The sequence below is a fragment of the Macrobrachium rosenbergii genome, chromosome 26 (assembly GCF_040412425.1).
Source record: "Macrobrachium rosenbergii isolate ZJJX-2024 chromosome 26, ASM4041242v1, whole genome shotgun sequence".
NCBI classification, from domain to species: domain Eukaryota; kingdom Metazoa; phylum Arthropoda; class Malacostraca; order Decapoda; family Palaemonidae; genus Macrobrachium; species Macrobrachium rosenbergii.
This window is the reverse complement of record NC_089766.1, coordinates 27,641,388-27,655,550: the sequence shown is the minus strand read 5'-3', so window position 1 is coordinate 27,655,550 and position 14,163 is coordinate 27,641,388. Positions and strand designations below refer to the sequence as shown.

At 39.4% G+C, this 14,163-nt stretch overlaps 1 protein-coding gene across 1 annotated transcript; it reads right to left on the bottom strand.

Moving 5' to 3' along the window:
• Positions 1-9,172: 9,172 nt before the first annotated feature.
• On the bottom strand, positions 9,173-10,420 carry LOC136852784 (uncharacterized). Its single transcript, XM_067127683.1, has one exon. The coding sequence runs from the start codon at positions 10,418-10,420 to the stop codon at positions 9,173-9,175; it is 1,248 nt and encodes a 415-aa protein (XP_066983784.1).
• Positions 10,421-14,163: the final 3,743 nt, after the last annotated feature.

Here is a 14,163-nt window from a genome sequence, read left to right as displayed (position 1 = left end):
CGGGAAAAGCGAGATACCAACCTCTGTTCTTAAAACAGAGAATTAAATAAAATATAGGCCTCGAAAATCGGGCCTATAACAGTTGGTGGCAGCGGTTTAAAGTAGTTAACAGAGTTAGAATGGGTTAGATAGTTAGATAATTGGATAATTTGGTATGTATATGCTTCCGAAGAAACATATTTTAGTGTTGGCATCTCAGAATAGGATTTTGTGGGGGTCAGCAGTGTTAGATGTTGCTGTGAGGCGAGAGTCTCTCGCAAGCTAGTATTTCTTGAAGAGTTCTTTGTGCGTGTTTAATAATGCGTACGAGTTGTCAGTCAGGGATTAATAGGGCATTATCGCATTTAGGGCAGTGTTTAGGGATATATTGGCGGGTATAATGTGAAGTAATTGCGGTATTTTGACCGTTTGTGTGTGTTAAAACACGTGAAGACGCGCAAGTATTTTTGTTCCTTCTCTCTCTTTCTTTGGTGAGAGAATTCGCGCGCTGCTAAGCAGAGACGTACGTAAAGTAAGTGTTATGATTTTCTTTTTGTTTGTTACTTTAATGTGAAATTGTGCTTTTCGTTGTGTTATAACTGATGATAGGGACAATTGTGTGTGTTTTTTTTTTCATTGTGTTGTAACTGATGTTCGGTTGCGACGGCTGTGTTACGTCAACTCCGCCGTGACATAGTAATTGCTTCACGAGGTTGGGGCGGAGCGTCTTGCCTTTCTCTGCCACACCTGTATGAAGTATTGTGTGCGTGTCTCATGTCTTTTTTTTTTTTTTTGTATAGCAATTGGCTGTTTGCATCGGTGTTTAGGGTGTAATAAGGGCAATGTCTTATTGTTGTATTGTTTCTGGGAACTTTTATGATTGGGTAGTGTTTTATTTGATATTTGTGAATTATGGGGTGCAAACATTTTTACGCAAGTAGGTATGCGTTTCTTAGTGTTTTTTTTTTTTTTTTTTATAATTACATGCGTACGTGCATTGTTCTGGGTGCATATGTGCGTGTGGATTTTTCTAATAATTTACTCACGACATTCATTTGTTTTTCTTTATAATATACTAAGTGTTCAACGCACATGCAACCTTTTCTGCGGGTACTCAAATCTGTGGTTTCTTTTTTCTATATTTCATGCAAAGTTTCTTATAATGCTTGTTAAACCATCTTTTGTTATGTTTTTTGTTATTGTTGAGGTACGCAATGAACAAACATTACACACAATACAGTTATGTACATTCTTTTCTTCATTTGTTCTTGCTGTACCAATTATTGGTGATGGAGTAATCTCTTTGACATATTCATTGTTGTCTTCCACTTCTTCGTATTTTGGATATCTGTATCCATTGGTTTTACTTATTATTTTAGGGAGATAATGGAATATTCTCAACTGTTTTTGTTCTTTCTTCATCTTTTGTCTTTGATTTGACCCTGATGTTTCTTCTTACAATTGTTCGTTTCTTTGTTTTGGGTGGTGTTCTTCCCAATTTCCGGCCTTTTTATCTTTAATTTCCAGTCTATCAGGTTCCTCCTTTTGTTACTTCTATAGTAGCATCCTCCCATGTTCTTATTTGCATTAATATTTCAATGAATCTGGATAAAAATATCCATCCCATTTGTACCTGTTTCTTTATCCTTTACTGTTTTAGTTTTTATTGCTAAAGCATTAATTTCTTCTGAGATCGGCATTTTCTGTGCCCGTTATTTGTTTGTATAAGATTTTTGCGCTTCATTATTGTTCTGTTATTGAACATATGTTTCTTAGACGGAATTCCTCTACTTTCAATTCTGATTTAGCTTCTTTTACACATTCCAGTTCTTTCTGCAATATTTTCAACTCTGTATTGTATATATAGTACATACATTCTTTTGATCTTATGACTGTTTTGCCTTGGCTAGTTTATGCACTTTGATTCGCTGCACTTCCATTGTGTGGCATGTCTTCAGATTCAATATGGACACCCGAAAAATATTGTCGAAAAATGAACCTCTGTGCATATTGTGAATCTGGAAGAACATGCCACACAATGGAAGTGCAGCGAATCAAAGTGCATAAACTGTGGGCAAAACAGTCATGTAAAGATCCAAAGAATGTATGTACTATATATACAATACAGAGTTGAAAATATTGCAAGAAAGAACTGGAATGTCTGTAAAAGAAGCTAAATCAGAATTGAAAGTAAGAGGAATTCAAGATATCTAAGAAACATATATTCTTCAATAACAAGAACCAATAATGAACAAAATGATACAACAAGAATAACAGATATCAGAGTAGCAACTTCAAGAAGAAATTAATGCTTTATAATAAAACTAAAAAACGGTAAAGGATAAAGAAACAGGTACAAATGGGATGGATAATATTTTATCCAATTCATTTGAAATATTAATGCAAATAAGAACACAGGAGGATGCTGATTACGGAAGTAAATAAAGGAGGAACCTGATAGACTGGAAATTAAAGATAAAAAGGCCATTGGAAAGAACACCACCCAAAACAAAGAAACGGTAACAATTGTAAGAGAGAAACATCGGTCAAATCAAAGACAAAGATATGAAGAAAGAACAAAAACAAGTTAAGAATATTCCATTATCTCCTTAAAATAATAGTAAAAACCAATGGATGCAGATATCCAAAATACCGAAGAAGTGGAAGACAACACGAATATGTCAAAGGGAAGAGATTACTCCATCACCAATAATTGTACAGTAAGAACAAATGAAGAAAGAAATGGCCAATAAATCCGTTGTGATGTAATACTGTTTCATTGCATTGTGCAACAATAACAAAAACATAACAAAAGATGGTTTAACAAACATTATAAGAAACTTTATGAAATATAGAAAAAAAGAAACCACAGATTTGAGTACCCATGAAAAAGGTTGCATGTGCGTTGAACACTTAGTATATTATAAAGAAAAACAAATGAATGTCGAGTAAATTATTAGAAAAAACTAAATTGATAATAAAAAGAAAGTAAACTTTAATCACTATAATCAAATATTTAATAGCTATATTATACAATGGAACGTAAATGGTCTGCAGACCAGATTACACCTAGGAGAAATACAACGATTACTAAAAGAATACGAATCTATGATATTATGTTAACAACATGTCAACAAAACAGTATCAACAATAGGTATATATACCTTGGCATCTTCATCTAGGGAAGAAGAAGGAAATTTAGGTACTGCTCTATATGTACATAACAAAGTATGATATGACAAAATACATGTAAACTTTAATGATCTGCAAATGTTGAGTATTAGAATACGAATAAAAAACGATAATTATGTAATTTATAATTTATACAACCAACCCAATAAAAATTATGACTTTGACAAAGTAAAAGAATTACTTAATAATGCCATGAACCTACATTAATAGTAGGTGATTTTAATGCCCAACCTGATGTGGGACTGTAATTGTACAGACTAAGTAGAGCAGGAAGTAAAATAGAAGAATTCATAGATTCATATGACATGTGCTGCATAAGATATCGAATCAACACATATTTTCTTTAGAAAATATAAATATTTCCTCAGTCGACTTAACTCTATGTACAACAAACATAGTAAATAGATTAGACTGGAATACAGTTGACGACTTGCATACAAGTGACCATTTCCCAACATTAATTTCATTATTACAAAATAACCCCACCAAGCATGTCCTCCATATTAACATTTATAAAGCAGATTAGGAGCAATATGAATTCCACACTAGGAATATCCCACCATTTGAATATTTAAAAGACCATAATGAAACTAATAAATTTCTTGTTGATTTCATTACAAATGCTGCTGATAAAGCAATACCAAAATCCAAATCTCATCCAAAACACAAAGTCCCAGGTGGTCTGAAAAAGCTAACAGAATTAATAAAACACCAAATTGGAAGATGATTAGATAATTTGAATAGAAAATTCAGTAGAATAAAACAAAACATTACTGATATTAGAAGGAACATTACGAAAGCCGACTATATTATTATTAGAATAAATACATTAAAACCTCTATATAACAACAAAAGATCTGCGAAATTTAAAAGAGAAGTAATTCAAGGAAGAATCATTTCATGGAAAAAATATGTATTAGATCTCTCTAATAATACCCCATACAAAAATAAGGGAAAATTCAGGAAATAAATGGTACCCATGTTAAACCACCCCACAGTAGACATGCCATAATAAAAGATGGGAAAATACTTGATCCTAAAGAAATAAGTAATGTAATATATAAAAATTTAGCAAAAGCAAGTATAAATAAAATTTAGACATATTACCCAAACAAAAGAAAAATAATACAAAGTTAATAATAACAATAAATTTTGAAACCATACAAGATATATTAGAAAATTTATTGTGGCAGAGTTAGAATTTGCTCTGTTGAACAGCAATAAATCTAATTCTAGAGGCGACAGTATTTGTTTTGAAATGATTCGCAATTTAGCACCTTTAAGTAAAGACATACTTATTAGAGTTGTATAAACTACCTTGTGGCTTCAAAATTTATTTCCAATGAATGGAGCAAAGCTATAATTATTCCAGTCCCCAAACCTGGAAAAGATCCTAGTAATGTAAACAGTTACAGACCAATTTCTTTAACTAGTTTCATGCAAATTACTACAAAAAAATGGCAAATGCTCGACTAACATGGCACATTCGAGAAAACAAATTTGACTCCCACTAGCTTCTTGGGTCACAAAGTAACAGAGATCGACACTGGATTCTCTGTCCAACTTTAGAAGACCACATACGAAGAGGATTTGAACGAAAACAAATTACTATACCCGTCTTTTTGACACTGAAAAGGCATTTGATACTACATGGGAGGTATGCAATATTAAAACGTTACATAAAATGACATCCGTGGACATTTACCTAGGATTATCCAAAAACTTTCTGACAAATCGCACTTTTCAAGTGAGAATTGCTGGTATTGTCAAGTACATTTCCACTTCTGAAATGGTGTTCCACAAGGAAGGTCCTTAGTGGCACACTGTTTACTTTAGCAATAAACACATCAGTAATAATCTACTGTTGGAATTAAAAGTAACTTGTACATGGATGATTTTACCATATATTATTCAGCATCTCACGTAAAACATGCGGAGCGGATCATTAATAAAACCATAATAAAAATAGATGAATGGGCCTCATCTGTAGGCTTCAAATTTTCTATACAAAAGACTCAAGCAGTAATGTTTTATAAAAATAAAAAGTGGAAAAAAGGCGAAGAAATAAATTTAAAAATCAGAAATCATTCCATACCAATTGGCTGTTAGCAAAATTTTGGGTTTAGTATTTGATACTCACTTGAACTGGAAAAGCCCACATAACATACATGAAATCAAAATGTAAAAGAGCATTAAACCTAATTAAAAACTATCGAGCACTGGTTTAGGGAGCCGATATACCCTTACTCTTACTGTATAAAGCAACAAAGGTCTATCGTTGACTATGGAAGTGAAATATATGGCTCGGCATCAGGCGCAACGCTGAAAACGGTAACCTTAATTCATAATGAAAGGCCTTAGAATATGTTCAGGTTTCGATCATCACCATCGTCTTCTTTACAAGTTGAATATGGTGAACTACCTCTGTCTCTCCACAGAGAGCTAGTAACAATGAAGAGTGCTCTGAGAATTCAGACAAATGATTCTCCAACCAAAAAATTATTTGGATTAAGAGATGTGTTTATAAACAATCATCTATCTCCTTTCCCAATTAGAGCTAGAAGATTGTTTGAGTCGCTAAATATAAATATACAATTGGCCTTTAATATTAAAATTACTTCCTCCTCCTTGGACAGTGAATAAATGGAGAATTTGTACACACTTGAAATATTTATCAAAAAAGTCATTCATATACTCCAGAATACTCATAGGACAACACACAGTAGAACATATAATCGGAAAAAGGTCCAGTATTATGCAATATACACCGACGGATCTAAATCACAATACGGAGTGGGATGTGCTGCAGTGTCCCCCAAACAAACGTATGAGTTCTACCAGATAACGCCTCAGTATTTACAGCTGAGTTATGTAATAGCATCAGCCATAGAAATAATTAGGAGAAGCCTTATGCAATAATTTTAGATTTATAATGACTCCAGAAGCTATAGAAGCCATTCAAAAGCTATAATAAAATAAATAATATTGTACAACATATAAAGTTTTCACTCCAAAAATTATATAATAATGGAAAAAATTATGGAAATATGTTGGATCCCTGCCTATGTAGGGATTGAGGGAAATGAAGAGGCTGATAAAGCAGCTAAAGAAGCGGTCCACATGACAAGAGCAAATGTAGACATCCCTATTAATGACTATACAAGATATATAAAAACAGCCATTGTAAAAAAGTGGCAAAATATATGGAACGAAGAACCTGAAAATAATAAATTAAAACAGATAAAATCCAGTGTTGGAAAATGGAGTTCATCATATCAGAGAGAGAGACGCACAAGTAATTTAACATGGAGTAGATATAGCTATATCCCAGAACAAGTCATATCAGTTACTGCCTAACAATGCCTCAGTCTTCACAGTGAAAGTTGTGTGCACCTGCAGTAGCCATCAACATTATAAAGTGAGTATCATTCAATAATTTTTTGTTATTTTTAGCGACTCAAGAAGCACTATAGCTTCGTTCAAGGTTACTACTCAAAAATAATATTGTACAGGAAATTAAATTTGAACTCCACAAGTTGTATAATAATGAAAAAATATTGAAATATGTTGATCCCTGCCCATGTAGATTAGAGGAAATGAGGAAGCTGATAGCAGCTAAAGAAGCAATCCGCAAGAGCAAATATAAAAATCCCAATTAGTGATTACATAGGGGATATAAAAACAATCATTGTAAATAAATGGTAAAATATATGGAACGAGGAACCTATAAGTAATAAATTGAAACAGATAAAATCCAGTGTTGGAAATTCGAGCTCATTATGTCAGAGAGAGAGACACACACACAAGTATTTCTGACGCCATACCGTTTGACACACATAGACACTTTGATGAATAGCCATCCACATGGCCCTCCTCCCGAATGCCCAGAATGCAAGTGTTGATAATAGTCAAACATGTGTTGAAGTGACTGTCCAAAATATAATCAACAGCGAGTGGGTCAACTCTGAAATAAATCATGGGGGAAATTTTATCAGAATCTGTACATTTTCAGTCATCCCACTTTAACTTTCATTAAGAAGTATAACTTCATAGACAAAAATATAAAACCAAGTAAATAATGAAAATATAGTCTATATATTTAATGAAAACAAAACTGTAGACTCTGAATTTTAATTTTAATTTTATGAAATTCTTATTTTCTTTTTAATCTTTAATTTTTTTTTTTTTTTGTATGCAAGGAAAACGAGCGAATTGTATTTATTGTATACCGTACATTCGTTTCCAGAGTAAAGCATGCTAGCTGTTCAGTTTTTTCTTTAAATTTCATTGTCATTTATTCATCATCATGCGAATGACCTGTTTGGTCCCAGTTCTAGGCCTGTGGTTTAGACCTGGTATTTCATCCTAATCCTTCGGGCCAGCCCTATGAGAGCTGATTAGTCAGCTCAGTGGTCTGGTTAAACTATTTTAATAATAATAATCTGACGTTCGAATAGGCCATACTCACTGGACGGACATGAAAAGGCGATGGCAGGAGAGACAAGGACCAAGCCCTTCATTCCTGCCAACCTGCACAAGATCTTATCCCTTCCCTCTGGTCTGGCAACTGCACCTTCGATACTTTCTGATTCCCTCTAGTCTGACAACTGCACCTTCGATACTTTCTGATTCCCTCTGGTCTGACAACTGCACCTTCGATACTTTCTGATTCCCTCTGGTCTGACAACTGCTGCATTCCCTCTTCTGACAACTGCACCTTCGATACTTTCTGATTCCCTCTGGTCTGACAACTGCACCTTCGATACTTTCTGATTCCCTCTGGTCTGACAACTGCATCTTCGATACTTTCTGATTCCCTCTGGTCTGACAACTGCACCTTCGATACTTTCTGATTCCCCTGGTCTGGCAACTGCATCTTCGATACTTTCTGATTCCCTCTGGTCTGACAACTGCACCTTCGATACTTTCTGATTCCCTCTGGTCTGACAACTGCACCTTCGATACTTTCTGATTCCCTCTGGTCTGACAACTGCACCTTCGATACTTTCTGATTCCCTCTGGTCTGGCAACTGCACCTTCGATATTTTCGATACTTTCTGATTCGATATTTCTAATTCTGGTCTGGCAACTGCACCTTCGATACTTTCTGATTCCCTCTGGTCTGGCAACTGCACCTTCGATACTTTCTGATTCCCTCTGGTCTGGCAACTGCACCTTCGATACTTTCTGATTCCCTCTGGTCTGGCAACTGCACCTTCGATACTTTCTGATTCCCTCTGGTCTGGCAACTGCACTGCACCTTCTGGTCTGGCAATACTTTATTTTCTGATTCCCTCTGGTCTGGCAACTGCACTGATATTTTCTAATTCCTCTGGTCTGGCAACTGCACCTTCGATATTTTCTGATTCCCTCTGGTCTGGCAACTGCACCTTCGATACTTTCTGATTCCTCTGGTCTGGCAACTGCACCTTCGATACTTTCTGATTCCCTCTGGTCTGGCAACTGCACCTTCGATACTTTCTGATTCCCTCTGGTCTGGCAACTGCACCTTCGATACTTTCTGATTCCCTCTGGTCTGGCAACTGCACCTTCGATACTTTCTGATTCCCTCTGGTCTGGCAACTGCACCTTCGATACTTTCTGATTCCCTCTGGTCTGGCAACTGCACCTTCGATACTTTCTGATTCCCTCTGGTCTGGCAACTGCATCTTCGATACTTTCTGATTCCCTCTGGTCTGGCAACTGCATCTTCGATACTTTCTGATTCCCTCTGGTCTGGCAACTGCACCTTCGATACTTTCTGATTCCCTCTGGTCTGGCAACTGCATCTTCGATACTTTCTGATTCCCTCTGGTCTGGCAACTGCACCTTCGATACTTTCTGATTCCCTCTGGTCTGGCAACTGGTCTGGCAACTGCATTCGATATTTTCTGATTCCTCTGGTCTGGCAACTGCATACGATACTTTCTGATTCCCTCTGGAATTCCCTCTGGTCTGGCAACTGCATCTTCGATACTTTCTGATTCCTCTGGTCTGACAACTACTTTCTGATTCCCTCTGGTCTGGCAACTGCACCTTCGATACTTTCTGATTCCCTCTGGTCTGGCAACTGCACCTTCGATACTAATTTCTGATTCTTTCTAATTCCCTCTGGTCTGGCAACTGCATCTTCGATACTTTCTGATTGGCAACCCTCTGGTCTGGTCTGGCAACTGCATCTTCGATACTTTCTGATTCCCTCTGGTCTGGCAACTGCATCTTCGATACTTTCTGATTCCCTGGTCTGGCAACTGACATTTTCTGATTCCCTCTGGTCTGGCAACTGCATCTTCGATACTTCTAATCCCTCTGGTGATTCCCTCTGGTCTGGCAACTGCACCTTCGATACTTTCTGATTCCCTCTGGTCTGGCAACTGCATCTTCGATACTTTCTCTGGATTCCCTCTGGTCTGGCAACTGCATCTTCGATACTTTCTGATTCCCTCTGGTCTGGCAACTGCATCTTCGATACTTTCTGATTCCCTCTGGTCTGGCAACTGCATCTTCGATATTTTCTGATTCCCTCTGGTCTGGCAACTGCACCTTCGATATTTTCTGATTTCTGGTCTGGCATTGATTCCCTCTGGTCTGGCAACTGCATCTTCGATACTTTCTGATTCCTCTGGTCTGGCAACTGCATCTTCGATACTTTCTGATTCCCCTGGTCTCTGGTCTGACAATTTTCTGATTCCCTCTGGTCTGGCAACTGCATCTTCGATACTTTCTGATTCCCTCTGGTCTGGCAACTGCATCTTCGATACTTTCTGATTCCCTCTGGTCTGACAACTGCATCTTCGATACTTTCTGATTCCCTCTGGTCTGGCAACTGCACCTTCGATACTTTCTGATTCCCTCTGGTCTGACAACTGCATCTTCGATACTTTCTGATTCCCTCTGGTCCTCTGCGATCTGATACTTTCTGACTGGTCTGACAACTGCACCTTCGATACTTTCTGATTCCCTCTGGTCTGACAACTGCATCTTCGATACTTTCTGATTCGATATTTTCCTCTGGTCTGGCAACTGCATCTTCGATACTTTTCTGATTCCCTCTGGTCTCTGCAACTGCATCTTCGATACTTTCTGATTCCCTCTGGTCTGACAACTGCATCTTCGATACTTTCTGATTCCCTCTGGTCTGACAACTGCATCTTCGATACTTCGATTCTGATTCCCTCTGGTCTGACAACTGCATCTTCGATACTTTCTGATTCCCTCTGGTCTTGATACTTTCTAATTCCAACTGCATCTTCGATCTTCGATACTTTCTGATTCCCTCTGGTCTGGCAACTGCATCTTCGATACTTTCTGATTCCCTCTGGTCTGGCAACTGCATCTTCGATACTTTCTGATTCCCTCTGGTCTGGCAACTGCATTTTCTTCGATACTTTCTGATTCCCTCTGGTCTGGCAACTGCATCTTCGATACTTTCTGATTCCCTCTGGTCTGGCAACTGCTGATACTTTCATTCCTCTGGTCTGGCAACTGCACCTTCGATACTTTCTGATTCCTCTGATATTTTCTAATTCCTCTGGTCTGGCAACTGCACCTTCGATACTTTCTGATTCCCTCTGGTCTGGCAACTGCACCTTCGATACTTTCTGATTCCCTCTGGTCTGGCAACTCTTGATATTTTCTGATTCCCTCTGGTCTGGCAACTGCACCTTCGATATTTTCTATTCCCTCTGGTCTGGCAACTGCTCGATATTTTCTGATTCCTCTTTCTGATTCCCTCTGGTCTGGCAACTGCATCTTCGATATTTTCTGATTCCCTCTGGTCTGGCAACTGCACCTTCGATACTTTCTGATTCCTCTGGTCTGGCAACTGCACCTTCGATACTTTCTGATTCCCTCTGGTCTGGCAACTGCACCTTCGATACTTTCTGATTCCCTCTGGTCTGGTCTGATACAATTCCCTCTGGTCTGGCAACTGCACCTTCGATATTTTCTAATTCCCCTTTCTGATATTCCCTCTGGTCTGGCAACTGCACCTTCGATATTTTCTGATTCCCTCTGGTCTCGATACTTTCTGATTCCCTCTGGTCTGGCAACTGCACCTTCGATACTTTCTGATTCCCTCTGGTCTGGCAACTGCTCTTGATACTTTCTGATTCCCTCTGGTCTGACAACTGCACCTTCGATACTTCTGATTTTCCCTCTGGTCTGGCAACTGCACCTTCGATACTTTCTGATTCCCTCTGGTCTGGCAACTGCACCTTCGATATACTTCGATATTTTCTAATTCCTCTGGTCTGACAACTGCATCTTCGATACTTTCTGATTCCTCTGGTCTGGCAACTGCACCTTCGATATTTTCTGATTCCCTCTGGTCTGGCAACTGCATCTTCGATACTTTCTGATTCCCTCTGGTCTGGCAACTGCATCTTCGATACTTTCTGATTCCCTCTGGTCTGGCAACTGCATCTTCGATACTTTCTGATTCCCTCTGGTCTGGCAACTGCATCTTCGATACTTTCTGATTCCCTCTGGTCTGGCAACTGCATCTTCGATACTTTCTGATTCCCTCTGGTCTGGCAACTGCACTTCGATATTTTCATTCCTCTGGTCTGGCAACTGCACTTTCTGATTCCCTCTGGTCTGGCAACTGCATCTTCGATACTTTCTGATTCCCTCTGGTCTGGCAACTGCATCTTCGATACTTTCTGATTCCCTCTGGTCTGGCAACTGCACTGCATCTTCGATACTTTCTGATTCCCTCTGGTCTGGCAACTGCATCTTCGATATACTGGTCTTCTGATTTTCCCTCTGGTCTGGCAACTGCATCTTCGATACTTTCTGATTCCCTCTGGTCTGGCAACTGCATCTTCGATATTTTCTGATTCCTCTGGTCTGGCAACTGCATCTTCGATACTTTCTGATTCCCTCTGGTCTGGCAACTGCACCTTCGATATTTTCTAATTCCCTCTGGTCTGGCAACTGCACCTTCGATACTTTCTGATTCCCTCTGGTCTGGCAACTGCATCTTCGATACTTTCTGATTCCCTCTGGTCTGGCAACTGCATCTTCGATACTTTCTGATTCCCTCTGGTCTGGCAACTGCACCTTCGATACTTTCTGATTCCCTCTGGTCTGACAACTGCACCTTCGATACTTTCTGATTCCCTCTGGTCTGGCAACTGCACCTTCGATATTTTCTGATTCCCTCTGGTCTGGCAACTGCACCTTCTTTATTTTCTAATTCCTCTGGTCTGGCAACTTTCTGATTTTCCCTCTGGTCTGACAACTGCACCTTCGATACTTTCTGATTCCTCTGGTCTGGCAACTGCACCTTCGATACTAATTTTCTGATTCCCTCTGGTCTGGCAACTGCACCTTCGATACTTTCTGATTCCCTCTGGTCTGGCAACTGCATTTTCTAATTCTTCGATACTTTCTGATTCCCTCTGGTCTGGCAACTGCACCTTCGATACTTTCTGATTCCCTCTGGTCTGGCACTGCACCTTAGATATTTTCTAATTCCCTCTGGTCTGGCTGCACCTTCGATACTTTCTGATTCCCTCTGGTCTGGCAACTGCACCTTCGATACTTTCTGATTCCCTCTGGATATTTTCTAATTCCCTCTGGTCTGGCAACTGCACCTTCGATACTTTCTGATTCCCTCTGGTCTGGCAACTGCATTTCGATATTTTCTAATTCTCTCTGGATACTTTCTGATTCCCTCTGGTCTGGCAACTGCACCTTCGATACTTTCTGATTCCCTCTGGTCTGGCAACTGCACCTTCGATACTTTCTAATTCCCTCTGGTCTGGCAACTGCACCTTAGATGCTTTCTGATTCCCTCTGGTCTGGCAACTGCACCTGCACCTGATATTTTCTAATTCCCCTCTGGTCTGACAACTGCACCTTCGATACTTTCTGATTTCTGGCAACTGCACCTTCGATATTTTCTGATTCCTCTGGTCTGGCAACTGCACCTTGATATTTTCGATACTTTCTGATTCCTCTGGTCTGGCAACTGCACCTTCGATATTTTCTGATTCCTCTGGTCTGGATATTTTCTAATTCCCTGGTCTGGCAAACTGCAACTGCACCTTCGATACTTTCTAATTCCCTCTGGTCTTGCAACTGCACCTTCGATACTTTCTAATTCCCTCTGGTCTTGCAACTGCACCTTCGATACTTTCTAATTCCCTCTGGTCTTGCAACTGCACCTTCGATACTTTCTAATTCCCTCTGGTCTTGCAACTGCACCTTCGATATACTTTCTGATTCCCTCTGGTCTGGCAACTGCACCTTCGATACTTTCTGATTCCCTCTGGTCTGGCAACTGCACCTTCGATACTTTCTGATTCCCTGGTCTGGCAACTGCACCTTCGATACTTTCTGATTCCTCTGGTCAACTGCAACTGCAGCAACTTCTGATTCCTCTGATCTGGCAACTGCACCTTCGATACTTTCTGACTCCCTCTGGTCTGGCAACTGCACCTTCGATACTTTCTGATTCCCTCTGGTCTGGCAACTGCACCCTAGATGCTTTCCAATTCCCTCTGGTCTGGCAACTGCACCCTAGATGCTTTCCAATTCCCTCTGGTCTGGCAACTGCACCCTAGATGCTTTCCAATTCCCTCTGGTCTGGCAACTGCACCTTCTATATCTTCTGATTCCCTCTGGTCTGGCAACTGCACCTTCGATATTTTCTGATTCCCTCTGGTCTGGCAACTGCACCTTCGATATTTTCTGATTCCCTCTGGTCTGGCAACTGCACCTTCGATACTTTCTGATTCCCTCTGGTCTGACAACTGCACCTTCGATACTTTCTGATTCCTCTGGTCTGACAACTGCACCTTCGATACTTTCTGATTCCCTCTGGTCTGGCAACTGCACCTTCGATACTTTCTGATTCCCTCTGGTCTGGCAACTGCACCTTCGATACTTTCTGATTCCCTCTGGTCTGGCAACTGCACCTTCGATACTTTCTGATTCCCTCTGGTCGATACTTTCTGATTCCCTCTGGTCTGGCAACTGCACCTT